Genomic DNA, 16,761 nt, shown 5'->3' on the forward strand with positions numbered 1-16,761 from the left:
GGGAAACCATCACTACCACCACTGTTGGGCACCTGTTGCCTCACACTGCAAGTCCGGCTTCTAGAAACTAGACATAACTGTGGCGCTCTTGTGGTTCCTCATTATTTGAATCCCTAACTTCCCATTCAGAGTTTGGAGCACAGTTTTGTCTGGTTGGTAGACCGAAATCACGTGGCTGCACCGGTGCTGCAGGGATGACTAGGGAAGGGGCCGGCATTTGGCAGCTCTAACAGTGAGAAGCAGGCTCAGTCTCATAAGGTTAGGGATACTCTGATGCAGAAAACGAGTTCAGCTGCTAGGCAGCCAAAAAGAAATACATTATACTTGGTTAATGTCAATGTAAGAGAAAGAAAGCTGAACAGCATGTTAACAAAAGCTATAAGGCCAAGTGAAAAAAGCAGCTGTCATTTTATTAAATACTTAATGCTGGTTATATGCTGATGAATGATTTTCTCTTCTTTTATCTAGAGATATTTTCCAGGTGTTTTCTTCAATTAGCATTTTTTGTTACATTTTTTAAATGTATAATGTCCAACTGATGAAGAATTTGTTGAGTTTTTAAAAGTTTTACTAAGTAACATGAAATCTGCCATCTTATCTATTTTGAAGCATTTAGTTCAAAATGGGCAGTCGTATTAGCTACAGGACACAGGTACACAGGTCCATCTGTGTTTTAGCATGTGTCAGAATTTCCTTTTGAAGATGAATAGTCCATTGTATCACTGTGATATTTTGCTTATCTATTCATCCATTGATACACGTGGGTTGCTTTCACTTTTGGCTATTGTGAATATTGCTGCTATAAATGTGGGTTATTTTTTAAAACCCCGCTTTTAATTTCTGGGCATATACCTAGGGATAGATAGTTAAATCATATGTGATTCTAAGTTTAATATTTTTGAGAAACCTGCACACCGTGTACACCATTTTACACTCCTACCAACAGTGCACTGCAGTTCCAGTTTCTCCACATCCTTGTCAACACTTGATTTTTTTCTTATAGTAGCCATACTAAAGGGTGTGAAGTGGTGGCATGAACTACTTTCATATTATGTATTTACACACATATGTATTCATATGTGTAAATAAAGGACAGCAAACTAAAAATAAAAAAATTGGGAAATCAGAAGCCCAACCCTTTCTTTTTATATAAATGTCATTTAAGGAGTCTGACATACCTTAAAAGCAAGCTATAAATCACAGGCCCCTGTTACCAGGAATTCACATGGCTTCCTGACTTTGTTCTCTCTTGTGAGCATGTGTACTCATAAAGTATATTTTCCTGAAACTCATTTTACCAACTTTTGCTTCAAAGTTTAAGTTTGACTTTTTTGTTTTAGGCACCTTTCTTGGATGTCCTCAACACCATGATGGATACTACACTGCCTCTGACAGTAGAAGAATTAGAAGAATGGGGGAATCCTTCTTCTGATGAAAAACACAAGAACTACATAAAACGTTACTGTCCCTATCAAAATATTAAACCTCAGGTAGTGAAAATCTGTTTTGCTGTATTATTGTCAAGTGATAGAAAAGATAATCAGAATGATACTTACCTGGATTTAGTAGTACTTTAGATTGTTTCTGCTTAGAAAACCAAATGCCTTTAAGCACCACCTCTCCTCATACTCCTTTTGCGTTTCATTTTAGTGGCTCACCATGGTAGGCCCTTATAAGGCCATGGTCTCTCTAGTCAAAAAAAGTATTTCAGGTAGTAAGCAGTCTAGTACTCTGATGCTATAGCTCTCTCAAGAATATCAAATGAGAAAAAACATCTAGCACCTAGCAGAAAAAATGTCAGGCAGTTGTTTGTCACCTGTAAGGCGGAAAGTGACAATAAGGAATAATATAAATTCTTTGTATATCTGTTGTCTTACAGCATTATCCTTCGATTCACATCACAGCTTATGAAAATGATGAACGTGTACCTCTAAAAGGAATTGTGAACTATACTGACAAACTCAAGGAAGCCGTCGCGGAACATGCTAAGGATGCTGGTGAAGGTATAAACCATCTAGAAGCGGAATTAGCTAAGTGGACTAGTACCTTCAGCATACAGCTCAGTGTAACATTTTATGCTTCCGACCAACCACATGCCTGTAATTTAGGGCAATTGTTTTTTTCACCCATGTTGACAGCCCACTTGAAGGATGTATAATAATTATAGCTTCCTCACCTCTCTTAAATGAGAGTATTATCCTAAACCGCTGAATTATATACTGTGTTGTAAACCAATGTTACCTCCATTTTAAAAAAAAGACAATAAGATATAGGTAGGCCAGGGGACCTTCCTGGTGCCTAGGGGTTAAGTCTCAGTGCTAGAACCACTATAGCCTAAAATCGATCCCCAACCAGGGAGCTAACCCACATGGTGCAGCAGACCTCTCTTGTCTTGCCCACCACTCCCCTCAGCAGTGTATTTCAGTAGATCCACCTGTTCTGCTCCCCACTTTCACAGGTGAAGCCTCAGCCCTGCACCTCTGGCATGTACCCCCTGCTCTGCTATGTAAAAATAAATAATCTTAAAAAAAAATAAAAAATAAGGTAGGCCAGACAGAAAAAGTAAATTGAAAAATCAAATATGCCTTGGAGATGTATTATGATACAATCATTCATTTATTTAGCAATATTAATCAAGCCATTATTCTTGGGACTCTCTAACAGATTTTGATGTTTTGTTCTGGAACTTCAGTGCCCAAATTATCTGATTTAATTTTCTCAAGATCTTTCAGTTTCATTAGCCAAGAACTCTTACCTTTTTTCCTCGCCCTGACATGCCAAGGCCTTCTGGGCTCATGGGTGGGAGGGACCCACATCCAAGCTTTGTAATCAGTTCCTTGTCTCATTCTCACCCAGCGCTGTAGTTAGTGTTTCCAGGTCACAAGACTACCGGGTTCCACAGGCCCAAATGGCTCCCTGGTATGTCACCACCTTTTTCGCTTGGCCCTACAGACTTCCATGCAACTTCCTTATTTCTGGCCCTCCTCCTGCTTTCCCTATCTCAGAAATTTATCTTCTACTGCTTGCCCCAGGCACTCTCTTTGATGGTGGCGGTGGTTTTTGCCTATATTTTAACAAAGTGGAAGGAGAGGGGAGAAGTGGGTCTCAATTAGCCAAAAGCCTTCTGATGGTTTCATATGTTAACTCTTTCAGGCTATCAGGCCCCCAATATTGTTTTAGATGTTCAGCCTGGAGGCAATCATGTAATTGAGGATTCTCACAAAAAGGTACGTATCAAGCCTCTCTCAGGCAACAGATCCCCAGGCAGAGAAGTGTAGTGCTCCACGCTCATGTTTCAGTGGTTGCGATAGGATTTATGACAGCTACTTCCCAGCACAGGATTTATGACAGCTATTTCCCAGCGGCAGGTCTGAGGCTGAGACCCAACGGGGGTGGGAGGAACACTGAGTCAGTTGAGAGAAAAGGCTCTCTGTACTTGAAAATTGAGCTTTGTTACAGAAAGTAATTGAAAATTTTTGGGAACCTTCTGCCTGTCCCAAATAAAAGTTCCCTTGCCACAATGGCTGACTTCACAGTTAAGATTGATAGGCAAAGAGAGACAGAAACATTGGGCTTTTACCACAAAGGCCTTCTGTCTAAAATTTTTTTTTAACATGTTTCTTTTAGATTACAGCCCAAATTAAATTCCTGTATGAGGAACTTGGACTTGACAGCACCAGTGTTTTCGAGAATCTTAAGAAATATTTAAAATTCTGAAATGCTGCATTCAAGAGGAATTAGAAATACACCGAAATATTTCAGTTTTTTGTCCAGTTGAGTTAGCAAAAGTGAGATTTTTTTTGAGGTCGGTAAATAATTTTTTAAAATCTGCTTCTCTATTCATCCATCTAGAGTTTGTGTGGAGTGGGTCTCACCTGCTTATACTGTTCTCTGCTTTGATGCATATGTCCCTGAACATTTCAAATCATGCTCCTTGGGAGGATGTGGAGTAGGGGGTGAGGAGGATGTGGAAAAGGATTGGTGACAGCTGACTCGCCCCCTACCCCATTGTTTTTTGTCTGTTTTACTTAGATTTCTTTTGAACAGTTTACAAATCAAAGTCCTGCTTCTTGGCTAGTAAACATTTTTGACACTTTTACTGAAGTGTCAAAATAAGTGATCTTCCATTTTATGCATTTTATGGAAAAAAGAACATTCTTCACGTTAAAATCCATCCAACTAACCTGGGTCCTAAGGCATTCTGCTCATCTCTTATTGATGCTATCTCAAAAAAGTTACAAGTTCTTCCAGGTAATAATTTTCTGTTGAAGATTTTAATATTCTTTGTAAAAACATTTCCGAACCTTACCTAAAGCAGTTACATTCAAGCTACAGAAACATCTAAGAATGACTATTCATAAAGTTTACCCAGCAGCATGTTACACATGAAGTTACTGCAAATGCCTGTAATAGGAGAGGACTCCAGTGTCTTCATCTTTTTTGTAGAGGTGCCTAACACGAGCTGTACAGTATGTTGAACACACTGGAATAGCATGCCCAATTGGAAACAAAACATCTGTCTCTGAAAGCCGTTTGGCCATGAAGGGGGTTCTTCGTCTTGTATTCAAGAATGAGTCCCTCTCCCTTGTTCAGTTTGACGGCAGGCGTCTCAACTACAGTGCCTTTGTGGTCAGGATTGGTACTTAATCTTATCTTCACTTGCGTGGGAATATTTGAAATAATTTCCTTTAGATTTAACAGTGAATATTCTCCAAAATTCAGAACCACAAGAAAGACTGTGTCTATGCCATCGAACTCTCTCGTGTACATGACAGAGTCATAGTCATTCCTCAAGTAGCAAAACCAGCCCCTGTTAAGGAGTAGCTCATTAGCACGAAGCAAACTCAATTCTTGATATAAATTCAGTGCTGATGTGGACTGACTCTTTTGTACCTATTTAAAGAAAAAAAATATCAACATAAATGTTAGCGTCTAAAAGATTTTTTATTATTTTTAGTATCAAATAAAGAATTATTTGAAAAAACACTTACTTCAGTTTTACCCCTTAAGATGATTACCAGATTGTTAGGAAGTAAATTATCTAATAAGTAGATAAGAACAGTCTAGCTGCTGATAGGAATGACAAGGGCTGGCCTTCACCTTATCTGGGAGTCACTGCCTTTGCTGCTAGGCTGCCTTTGGCCAGAGCCGGTATGAAGACCACATCTGACTCCACTCTAGGAATCCCGAAACAAATGTCCCCACCTAAGTGACTGGATATTTAACTTACTTAAATAAAGTCCTTTTATGCTATATGGTAACTGGCCAAAAAGCAGCCACCTTGGCAATGACTCCAAAAAGTGGTGAGTTGGGCCTTTTCTGTTCTCTGTCATAGAATAATGCATGGGTTACTGTAACTTCAGCAGTCATGTAATTCTTGCATAGCTAATGAACAAGAGTTACCAAAAAAAGATGCAAAGCAAAACTCTACCTAACGAGAAAGTTAGAAATTGTATTTTCCTTTACCTCCCATTAAAAGAGATTTGGGTTTATAGTACAGCTATATAAAAACAATGTATTTTTTCTGTTTTTTTTCTTTTAACATTTTAAGCATCTTCCACTGTTATTTTATGTCATTTTCATAAATGTCATTTTGATGGCAGAATAATATTCTATTAAATTGTAAGACTATAATTAACCATTTCCTTTTATTTCAACATTCAAGTTTCTAATGTTTTATATATTTTAAGTGCCCCTCCCTGCCCCATGTCTGGATTATTTATTTAGGACAAGCGATTAGGAAGAGAATTACTATGTCAAAGAGTATGGACATTTGATGTTAATGCCAAATTCTTCATAAGAGCTGTTGCCAAATCAGTGGTAATGGTCACTCCTTGTGCTCCAGCCAGCCGTGTTGACTGCAGTGGTGCTTGTGTCGTCGTGGTCGTCGTCCACTTGGGGCAGATGGCTAATGTGTGGTCTTTAGTGAATAGCTAATGAATGTTTGATAAAATGTTTATTCTCTGTTTATTAGGTGCAAAGGTATTTATGGTACATGTATATGGTATATGTATGACTTGTCAAATTACTATTAATATTTTCCGTAGCCTTAGATAATGCATGAAAAAAGCACATAGTTCAGTGCCACACATATAAGTGCCCAATAAGTGTTAACTATTAGTTTTGTCTACTTGATTTACCACTTTCTAGAAGTATGTTGGTGTGTCTCTGTAATTGTGGATTTGTCAGTTACTCTTTGCATTTCTCAGAGTACTTGTTTTATATATTTTGAAGCTATGATAGATGCATAGATTCATGATTTGTGGTGGAATGTTCTTTTACCAATTTTTGAAAATTGCCCGTCTCATAATGCTTTTCATATTGAATTCTATTTTGTCTGCTATTAAATATTTCCACACCTTCTTTTTGTAATAGAATTTTTAAATAGGGTATGTGTGCACACAGTATAAGATTCACTACAAGAATATGTAAAATGGAAAGGATATCTCCTACACCATCCCCTACTTTCCCAGTCCTCTCAGAGATAGTTACTGTGATTGTTTTCTTTCATTTTTATGTGTCCCAGGAAGTGATGCACTCTGTGACTAAGCAAACAAGTCAATACTTTCCTTTTTTCTATACAGAAGGGAAATGTCCTCATTTTGTAGCCGTATTTTCTAATTCAGTACATGTTAGAGATGTTCTCCTGTCAGTGCACACTGAACGCCTTCATTCTTTTTAAAAGCTGCACATTACCGGGCCTTGTATGGATTAACAGTATAATTGATTCAACTGGTTTGCTTTTGGTAAAATATTTAAATCATTTCCAGAGTCTTCTATTAAAAACCATGTTCCAATAGAGATCCTTGAATATAATTTTCTTTTTCCATTTATATTCATTCTTTATTCATTTGTTTTCTAAAAATTTATCTCATCTGTATGTAGAAATTGAATATCATTTTCTAAAATGATATTCGGTAATAAATACGGTAATAAAATTACTAGGTCAAAAGGTATATGCATGTTTTGATGGCTATACAGATGGCAAGCTTTCTTTTTATTAGCATTTGCCTGTGGTATCTTTAATTCTTTGTGTCCTTTCATTTTTGCTATATGTCTTATGTCAAATTTTTTGTCTAATCTGAGTTTTATCTTTCAATAGGAGAATTTAACCCATTTATATTTGATTATTATGTTTGGACATAAAGCTTTATTTTATCATTTATTTAAACTTATTTTGTTTTCTTCCTTTTTAACTTTTTATTGGATTGATTGGTTTCCTTCCTAGTTTTTTCTTTCCAGCATTCTTTGAAAATTAGGCGTTTATCTCTCTTCTTCTAATGGTTGCCCTTAAAAATGTAATAGTCATTTAAAATATATTTTTCTCACATAGAGAGCAGTACTGTCCAATAGAACTTTCTGCAGTGCTAGCAATGTTCTGTGTCTACACTTACTAATATGGTAGCTACTAACTCTTGAGCAATTGAAATGTTGATAGTGTGGCACAGGAGCTTAATTTTTAATGCTATTTAATTTTAATGGTCAAAGTGGTTATTAGCTGGATAGCTCAATTCTAGAGCAAGCTACTGTCCTTCCATTCCCCATGTAAGACAAGTGTTTGGCCTGTCAGCTCTCCACACACATTCTCCCTGCTACAGATCCCATATAGAAATGATTGACTAAATTTTTGTTCCAGAACATACTAATTGGAACTTAGTGTGTGTCATGGTGTATTTTGATAATCTTATTTTATATTATGTGTGGAAAAAAATCTGTTTTGTTGATTCCTTTTCTCACTTTTTTTATACATGTATTCCTTTTAGATTCATGTTTACCTTTGCTAATTATTCTTTCAGACATTGGCTATACATGGTAAAATTTGCTTCCTTGCTTTTCCATCTCTATTTTGTGTTTGAATCTTACTTTGAATGGATAGAGGATTCTAGAGGTTTAGCATTAAGTTTCCATTATAACTTTGAAGATAAAAGTTCTGATATGTTCTAGTGTCCATTTGAGAAATCTGATGCTATTTTTGAGTTTGATTTCTTCCTATATATTTTTAGGGTTTTCTCTTTATTCTTGCCAATCTAGAGAAGATGAATCCATTATCTCTGGGTTTCCTTTGCTTATCTGTTTGTTTCCAGTCTATGTTCTCTTTTAGAATTCCTTTTTGTTGTGTGTTAGTTTCTAGATCTGTCTTCTGCACATCAAAATTTTTCTCTTGCACTGATAACATCTTTGCCTTTTTACAGTGCATTCTAGGACAAATCCCGAAGATCAGTTTTCCAGTACACCAATCAGATCTTCTGTGTATGTCATGGTATAAGATACCTAATTACTTTAAAGGATGTCAAGGGGCTCCATAGCACAGCAGTCTATGGGAGACGGGGGTGTTTATTCTAATATTGGGGTCTTACGTTTGCCATATTTTCTGTGCTTTCTACAATGTTCTGCTAGGAATGGTATCTCTCGTTCCTGGTCTTACTTTTTATCAAATGTAGTGTGACTCTTAGTGGCCTGTTTGCTTTGGCAATCTTGTCCTCCCAGTTTGCCTGTCTTTGGTTGCCAGCCTGTAATAACTGTGAGAAGCTAATCTGGATGTAGCTCTTTGGGGTAGAAGGGTTTCTTTTACAACTGATTAGTGATAAGCTCCCTAGAATACTGCCTCCTTTTCTATACAAAAGGGAATAAAAGTGTTTTATTTGTGAGCTAAGGAATAAAAGTCATATCTGAGCACATTCTGCCATGAATTACCCAGAGCACATCGCTAGAATTAGATCTTCTCTTACTTCTGCTGTGCTTGTAGAAGTTTGACACTATTTCAAGTGTTGCTTTATTCATCCAACACAAACAGAGCACCAAGTAGCCCTTGATTTGTTTTCTTTTACTTAGGGAAATTCTGGTACAGCCAGTGACTGTAGGTTGGGAATATTCCCAAGTGCTCATACCTGTATTTATTAAAGCCATTTTCTCCTGTATATTTTAGACAATAATGTCTATGTACTTCTTTCTCTATAATCTTCATGTTATTTTCAATCCTTTAGAAGTTACTAAAATTCTCACCTGTTTCTAGGGCTTTTATCACTATATTTTATTAAAATGGCATCACCTGAAACTTTTGATTATGACTCTGCATCCCTCCAAGCCTCACTTATGACCACTTTTTAAAGACCTGACTAATATGATAGAAAAAAATGTTTTCATTTGCATTTACACTTTTCCATCTTTGCTGGCATACAATATTAAGTAGCCTTTCTAAAAGATTGAACTCAAATTGGTCTATAAGAGTATTTTAGACATAATAAAAACCAATAGATGCACTTAATCTAGAATACAAATGCTAAAAAATATATATATATAGTTTGTGTGGTTTTCGGAACTTACAAATACATAAAACAAAGCTTATATTATCCTGAAATTCCCCATGGCTTACAGTAGAGAGTTGTAGAAACAGGAGAACTTACATGAAGTTTGATATCAGAATGATATGGGGACTTTTCAAAATAATAATAGAACGTGATAAAGAGATGCTATAAATGTTCTAAATACCCTCACATGGAACCAATAATTTCTCTTCCCCTAAAGTTGTTTTTATTGTGTTTTCCAGTGAGATTTTCATTAGTGCTTGATTGTGAAATCTCCTTTTACTCACCTGAAGCCAGTTCATATTTTTCTAGTCTAAAGAAATGTACTTACCACTTTACTAGAACGTATGCATTCCTGTTTAGGAAATCTATTTGCTTAAATTGGCAAACTTGATCAAACTTGATCATTTGCTTAAATTGGCAAACTTGAGGACAGAAAATGACACAGGCAAATGCCAAAGGGTGTGCTTTTCCAAAACGACTACTTTTAGGGATTATTCTTGTTTCTTCAAGTCAGCAGTCTTGCTCTCAAGTGCACATTGCCCTAGATTGGTGGATTCATCTTCCTTCCTTTTGAGGAAGGAGAGGAGGAAGTGTTGAACTTGTTTTAAAAAACCTCCATAGCGCAAAGGTCTTCAAGTCATTTCATTGAAATGCTGTATATTCGGGATACTCCAGAAATACTTCATTTCTACATCAGTTGTGTTTTCACAAAAACATGACTTGCAAACCCCCTACAATGGTAAACTGCAGGAGAAGACTAGGTGACTGATTCAAACAGCATCAGTTAAGGTTTTAGATATACTCTGGGTAAGTATATGTTGTCACACAGAGATTCACTTCCTATTTCTGGAATCAGCATAAAGTTGCCATGGATACTTACATCAACATTCACAGTGTGGTAATCTGAAGTGGGGGGTAACCAGGTGTGATTGCCTTCAGAAAAGCCAGCATTTGAACTGTTGTCCCACTGCATCGGTGACTTTGAAAAAAGTGTATTCTATGTCAAAAAGACATAAGGAGAAAACAATGGTTTGGTTATTACAAAAAAATGTACTTTGGTTATGACTTACTTCATAAATATTTAGTTCCCTATATTTCTTAGCCACTACTTGCATTCGTTCACATTCATAATAAAAAGGCGTTAACATTTAGTACATAAACCAGTTAAACATTTTTAACTGGGAAAGTTAATGACATCTTGAGTTTGAAGAGACTGTATCATAATTGAACTTTGACATATGGAATCTTTGCTGCTTTCCCCTAGAAATGAGTAATGGAAGCAGACAAAACTAAACCAAACAAACCCTAGAAATCTGACTGTAAAACTGAGGCTACCATTGGGGAAGGTTGGGGGCCAGGGACAAAAAGCAGGGCAGGCCCAATGGACTGTGGTAGAGGACGCTGGGTGCTTTGGTAGTGGGTGTGGTACAGCAACGTGCATCTGAAGAAGTGTGCACCTGTACCTGAGTCATATGAAGTGTTATAAACCAATATTACCCAATAAAAACACAATGTAATAGGGCCTCCCCTGGTGGCGCAGCGGTTGAGCGCTGGGTTGCGAAGCTGCCCACGGCCTCTGCAGCACCAGTTAGATCCTGGGCACCCCCCCACAATGTAATAAAAAGGCTAAAAGAACTGGAAAACAACAACAAAAATGAGTAATGTAGGTTTTAAAAATGTGCCTCTGGGCCTCCCTGGTGGCGCAGCGGTTGAGCGCGGGGTTGCCAAGCTGCCCGCAGCCTTGCAGCGCCGGTTCGATCCCCGGCTGCTCCCCGGCCACCAGAGGAGGGTCCCACATGGCACGCAGACCTCTCCTGCCGCCCGCTGCTCCCCTCAGCAGTGTACTTCGGTCGTTCTGCCTGCTCTGCTCCCCGCTCTGGCTCTGGTGGATTCTCTCACCCTCCCGCGCTTCTGACTGTACCCAGTGCATGTATAAATAAATAAATAAATCTTTAAAAAAAAAATAAAAATGTGCCTCTAGCAGTTCATTCTATGATGCAGGGATGCTGAATTCAAATAGGCAGCCACATTCAAGTGAGCCTAGTCTATCCTGCATCCAGCCTGGTGACTGCACATGAGTATACACACAAATTTAGGAACTAAAACAGGCAGTTTCGCTTTAACCAGTTGTTAGATTAAATGTTACACAATGGAAAATTACCCTTACTAGTTAAAAGTGCTACAACTTTCTTTTGCCCAGTGACGGAATTGTGAGATCCATAGCCTCAAACTAAAACCAAGTCTGAAACTGTGTTACATTTATTAACATAAAAGAAGAATCTGCTACAGCCAAGGGTGAGCTAGCAGTACAGGCAAGCACTGTAAAGTTCCTAACTCCATGTTTCAGGTAGAGGATGAGGAACAATATTTCAAACTCAAAAGTAGGATCTCAGGTTTTCATATCCCTAAGAATCATCTGTAAAACATGTAAAATGCAGGTCCCTAGCCTCTACGCAAGGAAATATGTTGTGTGGCTCAGCAAGCAGCATTTCTAACAAGCACCCCAAGCAAGGCCAAGAATTCTTACTAACAGAAAGGAAAGCAAAATAATCATGCATTTCAGCAGCAGAATAGAAATATTAAATTCTCTGATAAGGCAAAAATGAGCACTTGGTATGGTGCATGGTTAAATTACATTGACTTACACCATCATAGCTTTCGTTGAGCTTTATGGGTTCGATATTTCCCATTCCTATTTCTTCCCCATAGTAAGTTATGGGAGTTCCAGGGAGTGTGAAGAGAAGCATGTTCATGATGTTGACATAGTCTTTCCCCAAACGAGAAGTCAGCCGGGTACTGTCTGGTCCGCCAATCTGAAAGGAAGATACCTTGAAGAATATAGTTCTACACATGATTTTCTAGAAGACTTACTTTGCTTCACAAAAGGTACACCAGGGCCCCGCGGTGGCGCATTGGTTGAGCGCTGGGTTGCGAGGCTGCCCGCAGCCTCTGCAGCACCAGTTCAATCCCCGGCTGCTCCCCGGCCACCAGAGGAGGGTCCCACATGGCACACAGACCTCTCCTGCCGCCCGCTGCTCCCCTCAGCAGTGTACTTCGGTCCTTCTGCCTGCTCTGCTCCCCGCTCTGGCTCTGGTGAATTCTCTCACCCTCCCGTGCTTCTGACTATACCCAGTGCTTGTATAAATAAATAAATAAAAATAAATCTTAAAAAAAAAAAAGGTACACCAGGCATAAAAGCAAGGCAGCCCTGGGTACCAATAAGCCTGGGCCTGAGTCCAACCCTGCTGCTTGCTGTGCAACTGACAGATTTACTGTCCTGCCCATTAGGATCACAATCTACTTCATAATGATACCACAAATAACAGAAAATTTATGAGCTTACACAATATTTTCACATGTTTGATTAAGAGAATAGTGACAGAAAAGGAAACAAATGTTTCCCACCGACAACAGGACAAGGGAACAAGGTGGAGGGGGCAGAGGTGAGAAACATTTTTGATGTGTCCCTTTCCTGTGTGCTTGCTTTGAACTATTCAAATTTTAAAAGATAAATCAAATTTATAAAGACATTTACATGGTCCAAAAGAAAATCTTGTAAACTATTTTCTATTTTTAGATACATCTGTGTTAAAAGCTCTAGTACATATTACACCATCTAGTCCTTGAGAATTTATTTAAATCATCTACTCTCCATATGCTACAACTCAGTGCTATCTGCATATGCTGAGCATAGCATGTTTAAAAAGTCCTTTCACATCTATGATCTGTCTTATTTCCCCCCTTCTATTGTGCACTCATCTATTATCTCCATTTTATAAATGTTGGAACAATCTCTGTAAAGCTACATCATCTTTTCAAATCAGGGTATAAGCCTGAATGACTCTTTGAATTTGTGTCTGAGAAGGGGAATTTGGTTGTTACAACTCAATAAAGGGAAGGTTGATAATTGTTTTCTTTAAATTTACTAAATCTATAGTGGTCTTTTCAAGGACCTTTTTTTTTTTTCATGTATTTTTGGGGGCCAGTATTTTTATGGCCAGAAAATTAAGTCAAATTTTGCCTCCATTTATTCTTGTTATTGTATTGACAGCATCTGACAAGAAAATTCAGATTCCTCATGCCTTCTGTACATCCGTTACTTTCTTTTTCAGAACTGAAATCAAGAAATATTGCTACAGGTAACTGACAGCAAGGACAGAGAGGGCCTCTCACAGCCTAAGAGAGGTCCCAATCGCCTCTGATAATCTGATATTCAAAGTATTTGAAAAATCAAGTACCAAAACTACATTATACAATTTGTGAAATGAGGGAGGGCACTTCTGAAATAGTGGAAGAAGGACCTTCAAAAATCACCATGAAAGAGGAAAATGCAAGCAAAAATTGTAAAAACCAAGTTTCTCAGAACTCTGGAAATTAGAGACTTGTAACAATCCGAGGAGTATTTCTTCAAGAAAAACAACCAGATTTCACCAAGAAAAGCAAATATTGTATCATTTTTAACTTGCCCTAATTTCATGCCTCTCTCCTCAGGTCCACAATAGTTTTAAACCCAAGTCTTAACAAATACAGTAGTTGTGAAAAACAGCAGTTTTGTGGCAACTGGATGAGCAGAACACAGAGTTCACCAAGAGCTCCATGTCTAGAGAACTGTCACTGACCTTTCTAGCAGCCTGGTTTGGGTGTTTTTTTTTTTTTTTTATCTGATCTGACTCAGCTTACTCTGTGCAAATAGCACTATCCCCCATGGCATTTTCCAGAAGCAATCAGCAGCAATTGTTTAACAATGCATCTGCCTAGGGTGGTTATTAGCAGTTGGGCCTGAACACAAAACTTTTGTAAAGAGATAGGGATGAGATGACCATAAGGACATTAAGGGCTCTGACATATTCCTGGCATCTGGAAGGTGATGCCCATGTACAGGGCTGTGCAGAAGCCCGGGAAGACCTGAGGAGGCTGATGTATCACTTCTGATCAACCTTGAGACTCTGCAAACAGAAATTGAGACTAAAACAGAGTTGTAAACCATCTGTCAGAGTGTTGAAAACATGTGCACACACACACATAAGCCCTCAGCAAAGAATGGGAGATTTATAGGTTCGAGGCATTTACGAAATCTCAAATCATTAACTGAGTAAGCAGAGACTTCAGGGCTCACACACAGTAAAGAGCACAGATTTTATAGAACTAATCCAATAAAGTCACTAAAGAAACTACAACAATGAACACTGGAGAAGGGAGAATATAACTTCCAAAATTCCCATGTATACTTTAAAATAACCGGTTTTTAATAATAACAAAGAATACATGACATCTAAAGAAACAGTAAGTATATATACGCACATACTGGGGAAGATAAACAAGTCAATAGAAAATGTGACCAAGGAAACCCAGGCATCTTTGGACTTAACGGACAAAGTCATCTCTGTGTGTGTGTGTGTGTGTGTGTGTGTGTACATATATACACATATAGGTGTTCAAAGAAATGTTATATCTAAAGAGTTTAAAATATGAGAATATCTCATGCAATGATACAATCAATAAAGAAATTATTAAAAAGAACCAAATAGAAATTTCATCCTTGGTAAAATATAATAAAAGAAATGAAATATTCACTAGAGGGACTTTGTAGATTAAAATTGACAGAGGAACCAACAAACGAGAAAACAGAACAATTGAATTTAGGTAGTCTGAGAACAAGAAGAATGACAAGAGGGTCTCCCCGGTGGCGCAGTGGTAGAGCACCAGGTTGCGAAGCTGCCCGCAGCCTCTGCAGCGCCAGTTCGATCTCCAGTTGCTCCCTGGCCACCAGAGGAGGGTCCCGCATGGCGCGCAGACCTCTCCTGCCGCCCGCTGCTCCCCTCAGCAGTGTACTTCGGTCCTTCTGCCTGCTCTGCTCCCCGCTCTGGCTCTGGTGAATTCTCTCACCCTCCCGCGCTTCTGACTGTACCCAGTGCTTGTCTAAATAAATAAATAAATAAATATAAATAAATCTAAAAAAAAAAAAGTTCTTATTAAAAAAAAAAGAAGAATGACAAGAACCTGGCCAGGAACAGAGGCAAACCTGACTCAATGAACAGTCACTAAATATAATAAAGGTGAAGGTCACTTAGAGACAGACATAACCCTCCTTTTAGAGATGACTATTGAACAAACACACCAAAACCAGATGAGCTGAGCTGGTCATGAAGACTTACCATCCAATTAGGCCATTTTCCTTCTGGCATATTTTCCATCCAGGATGTGATAACTTTAGACACATTGTTTCCAGGAGAGTCGACCATGCTGAGGTAACTGTTGATGGGAAAATCTGCTTCTTGGATAAAAGGCAACCCATAGTACATCATGGTCTTGTCAATGCTCTCTCCATAGGCTTCAGTCCCCATGAACCTGTAAGAGTTGGCAGGTGCAATGTCTTTAGGGTCTCTCAGAAGACTGAGAAAGTGCTATGTAGTTGCTTATATCTGCTTGACAAGATGCTGGTCACCTGGACAACCTCACTGAAATAAGCCCAAACACTTGGCTTATACTATGCCAAGTCTAAGAGTTTAGAAATGCATTTGGGGCCTCCCTGGTAGCGTAGCGGGTTGAGCGCAGCACTGTGAAGCTGTCTGCAGCCTCTTCAATGTGGGTTCAATTCCTGGCCAGCCAGGGAGATTCCCACATGGCGTGGCAGATTTCTCCTGTCTTGCCCGCTGCTCCCCTCAGCAGTGTATTTCAGTCTGTCTGCCTGTTCTGTTCCCCACTCTGTCTCTGGTGAATCCTCTCACCCTCCCGCACCTCTGGGCTGTACCCCAGTTCTTGTATAAATAAATAAATAAAAATCTTTAAAATAAATGGTTTAAAAAAAAGAAAGAAATGCATTTGGCTCTCAATCCACTATTGTTCTTTCTAAATCAGATTACAATTTAGTGACTTCCTTGGTTGGGGGGATAAACTAGAGATCACGCACTGTACTTGTGCATCCTATTGTTACCTGTATCTTCCAGGCTCTGTGCTATATTTGTCCAAGGTCTGCCGGAAGCTGCGGACTACGTCATGCATCCCCACTTGTGTAGTGGTGAAGTCGTGGTACAGCTCTGAATACTGTGTGACTGTGTCCTTTGAAAACAGGATAGCATGGTTACCCCCCGCTTCATAAGTCAAATGTCCCCCACTTGGACTTATGTGAATATAAACTCTTCCACAGGCCCAAGCAGACACATTGCTCACAGATGGCCTCAGGCTCAAGGAGGTTTGTGAATGGAGAAGAACATTCATGCTAATGTGATGCTCAAATTGTTGACTATAAGTCTAATAAATATCTAAATATTACTAAACATCTTAGTATTGATTACAAATGTATTTAACAAAATCCTCCTCTTAAACATGCAATCGTCCTTCAAGCACCTCTAAAGGAAAAAAATTTTTTTCAATATTATGTAGCTCACTATTACATCTAATCTTTATCTGTTCACAAAATTATTAATATCATACATTTAAATTTGTTTCTTTG

At 38.5% G+C, this 16,761-nt stretch overlaps 2 protein-coding genes across 2 annotated transcripts; one reads left to right on the forward strand and one right to left on the reverse strand.

Annotated features, from left to right (window-relative positions):
• The first annotated feature begins 1,319 nt into the window (after positions 1-1,319).
• LOC119250659 (prolyl endopeptidase-like) lies at positions 1,320-4,013 on the forward strand. The gene is made up of 4 exons (XM_037518321.2): positions 1,320-1,490; positions 1,880-2,003; positions 3,154-3,227; positions 3,628-4,013. The coding sequence occupies exons 1-4, from the start codon at positions 1,368-1,370 to the stop codon at positions 3,715-3,717; spliced, it is 411 nt and encodes a 136-aa protein (XP_037374218.1). The 5' UTR covers positions 1,320-1,367; the 3' UTR covers positions 3,718-4,013.
• A 5-nt stretch (positions 4,014-4,018) lies between these two features.
• LOC119250658 (neutral and basic amino acid transport protein rBAT-like) lies at positions 4,019-16,367 on the reverse strand (the record flags this gene model as incomplete). The annotated part of the gene is made up of 5 exons (XM_037518320.2): positions 4,019-4,893; positions 10,189-10,305; positions 11,954-12,121; positions 15,464-15,656; positions 16,243-16,367. Coding segments are annotated over 5 exons (1,044 nt in total), but the record flags the coding sequence as incomplete, so codon positions are not given.
• Positions 16,368-16,761: the final 394 nt, after the last annotated feature.

The sequence above is a fragment of the Talpa occidentalis genome, unplaced genomic scaffold (assembly GCF_014898055.3).
Source record: "Talpa occidentalis isolate TD23 unplaced genomic scaffold, MPIMG_talOcc4v2.1 talOcc4.1768, whole genome shotgun sequence".
In the NCBI taxonomy this organism is placed as follows: domain Eukaryota; kingdom Metazoa; phylum Chordata; class Mammalia; order Eulipotyphla; family Talpidae; genus Talpa; species Talpa occidentalis.

Coding starts and splice junctions, on each gene's coding strand:
- LOC119250659 (XM_037518321.2), top strand. CDS start 1,368: ATGATGGATACTACACTGCCTCTGACAGTAGAAGAATTAGAAGAATGG. Junction 2,004..3,153: donor TGCTAAGGATGCTGGTGAAG/GTATAAACCATC, acceptor TAACTCTTTCAG/GCTATCAGGCCCCCAATATT. Junction 3,228..3,627: donor TTGAGGATTCTCACAAAAAG/GTACGTATCAAG, acceptor TGTTTCTTTTAG/ATTACAGCCCAAATTAAATT.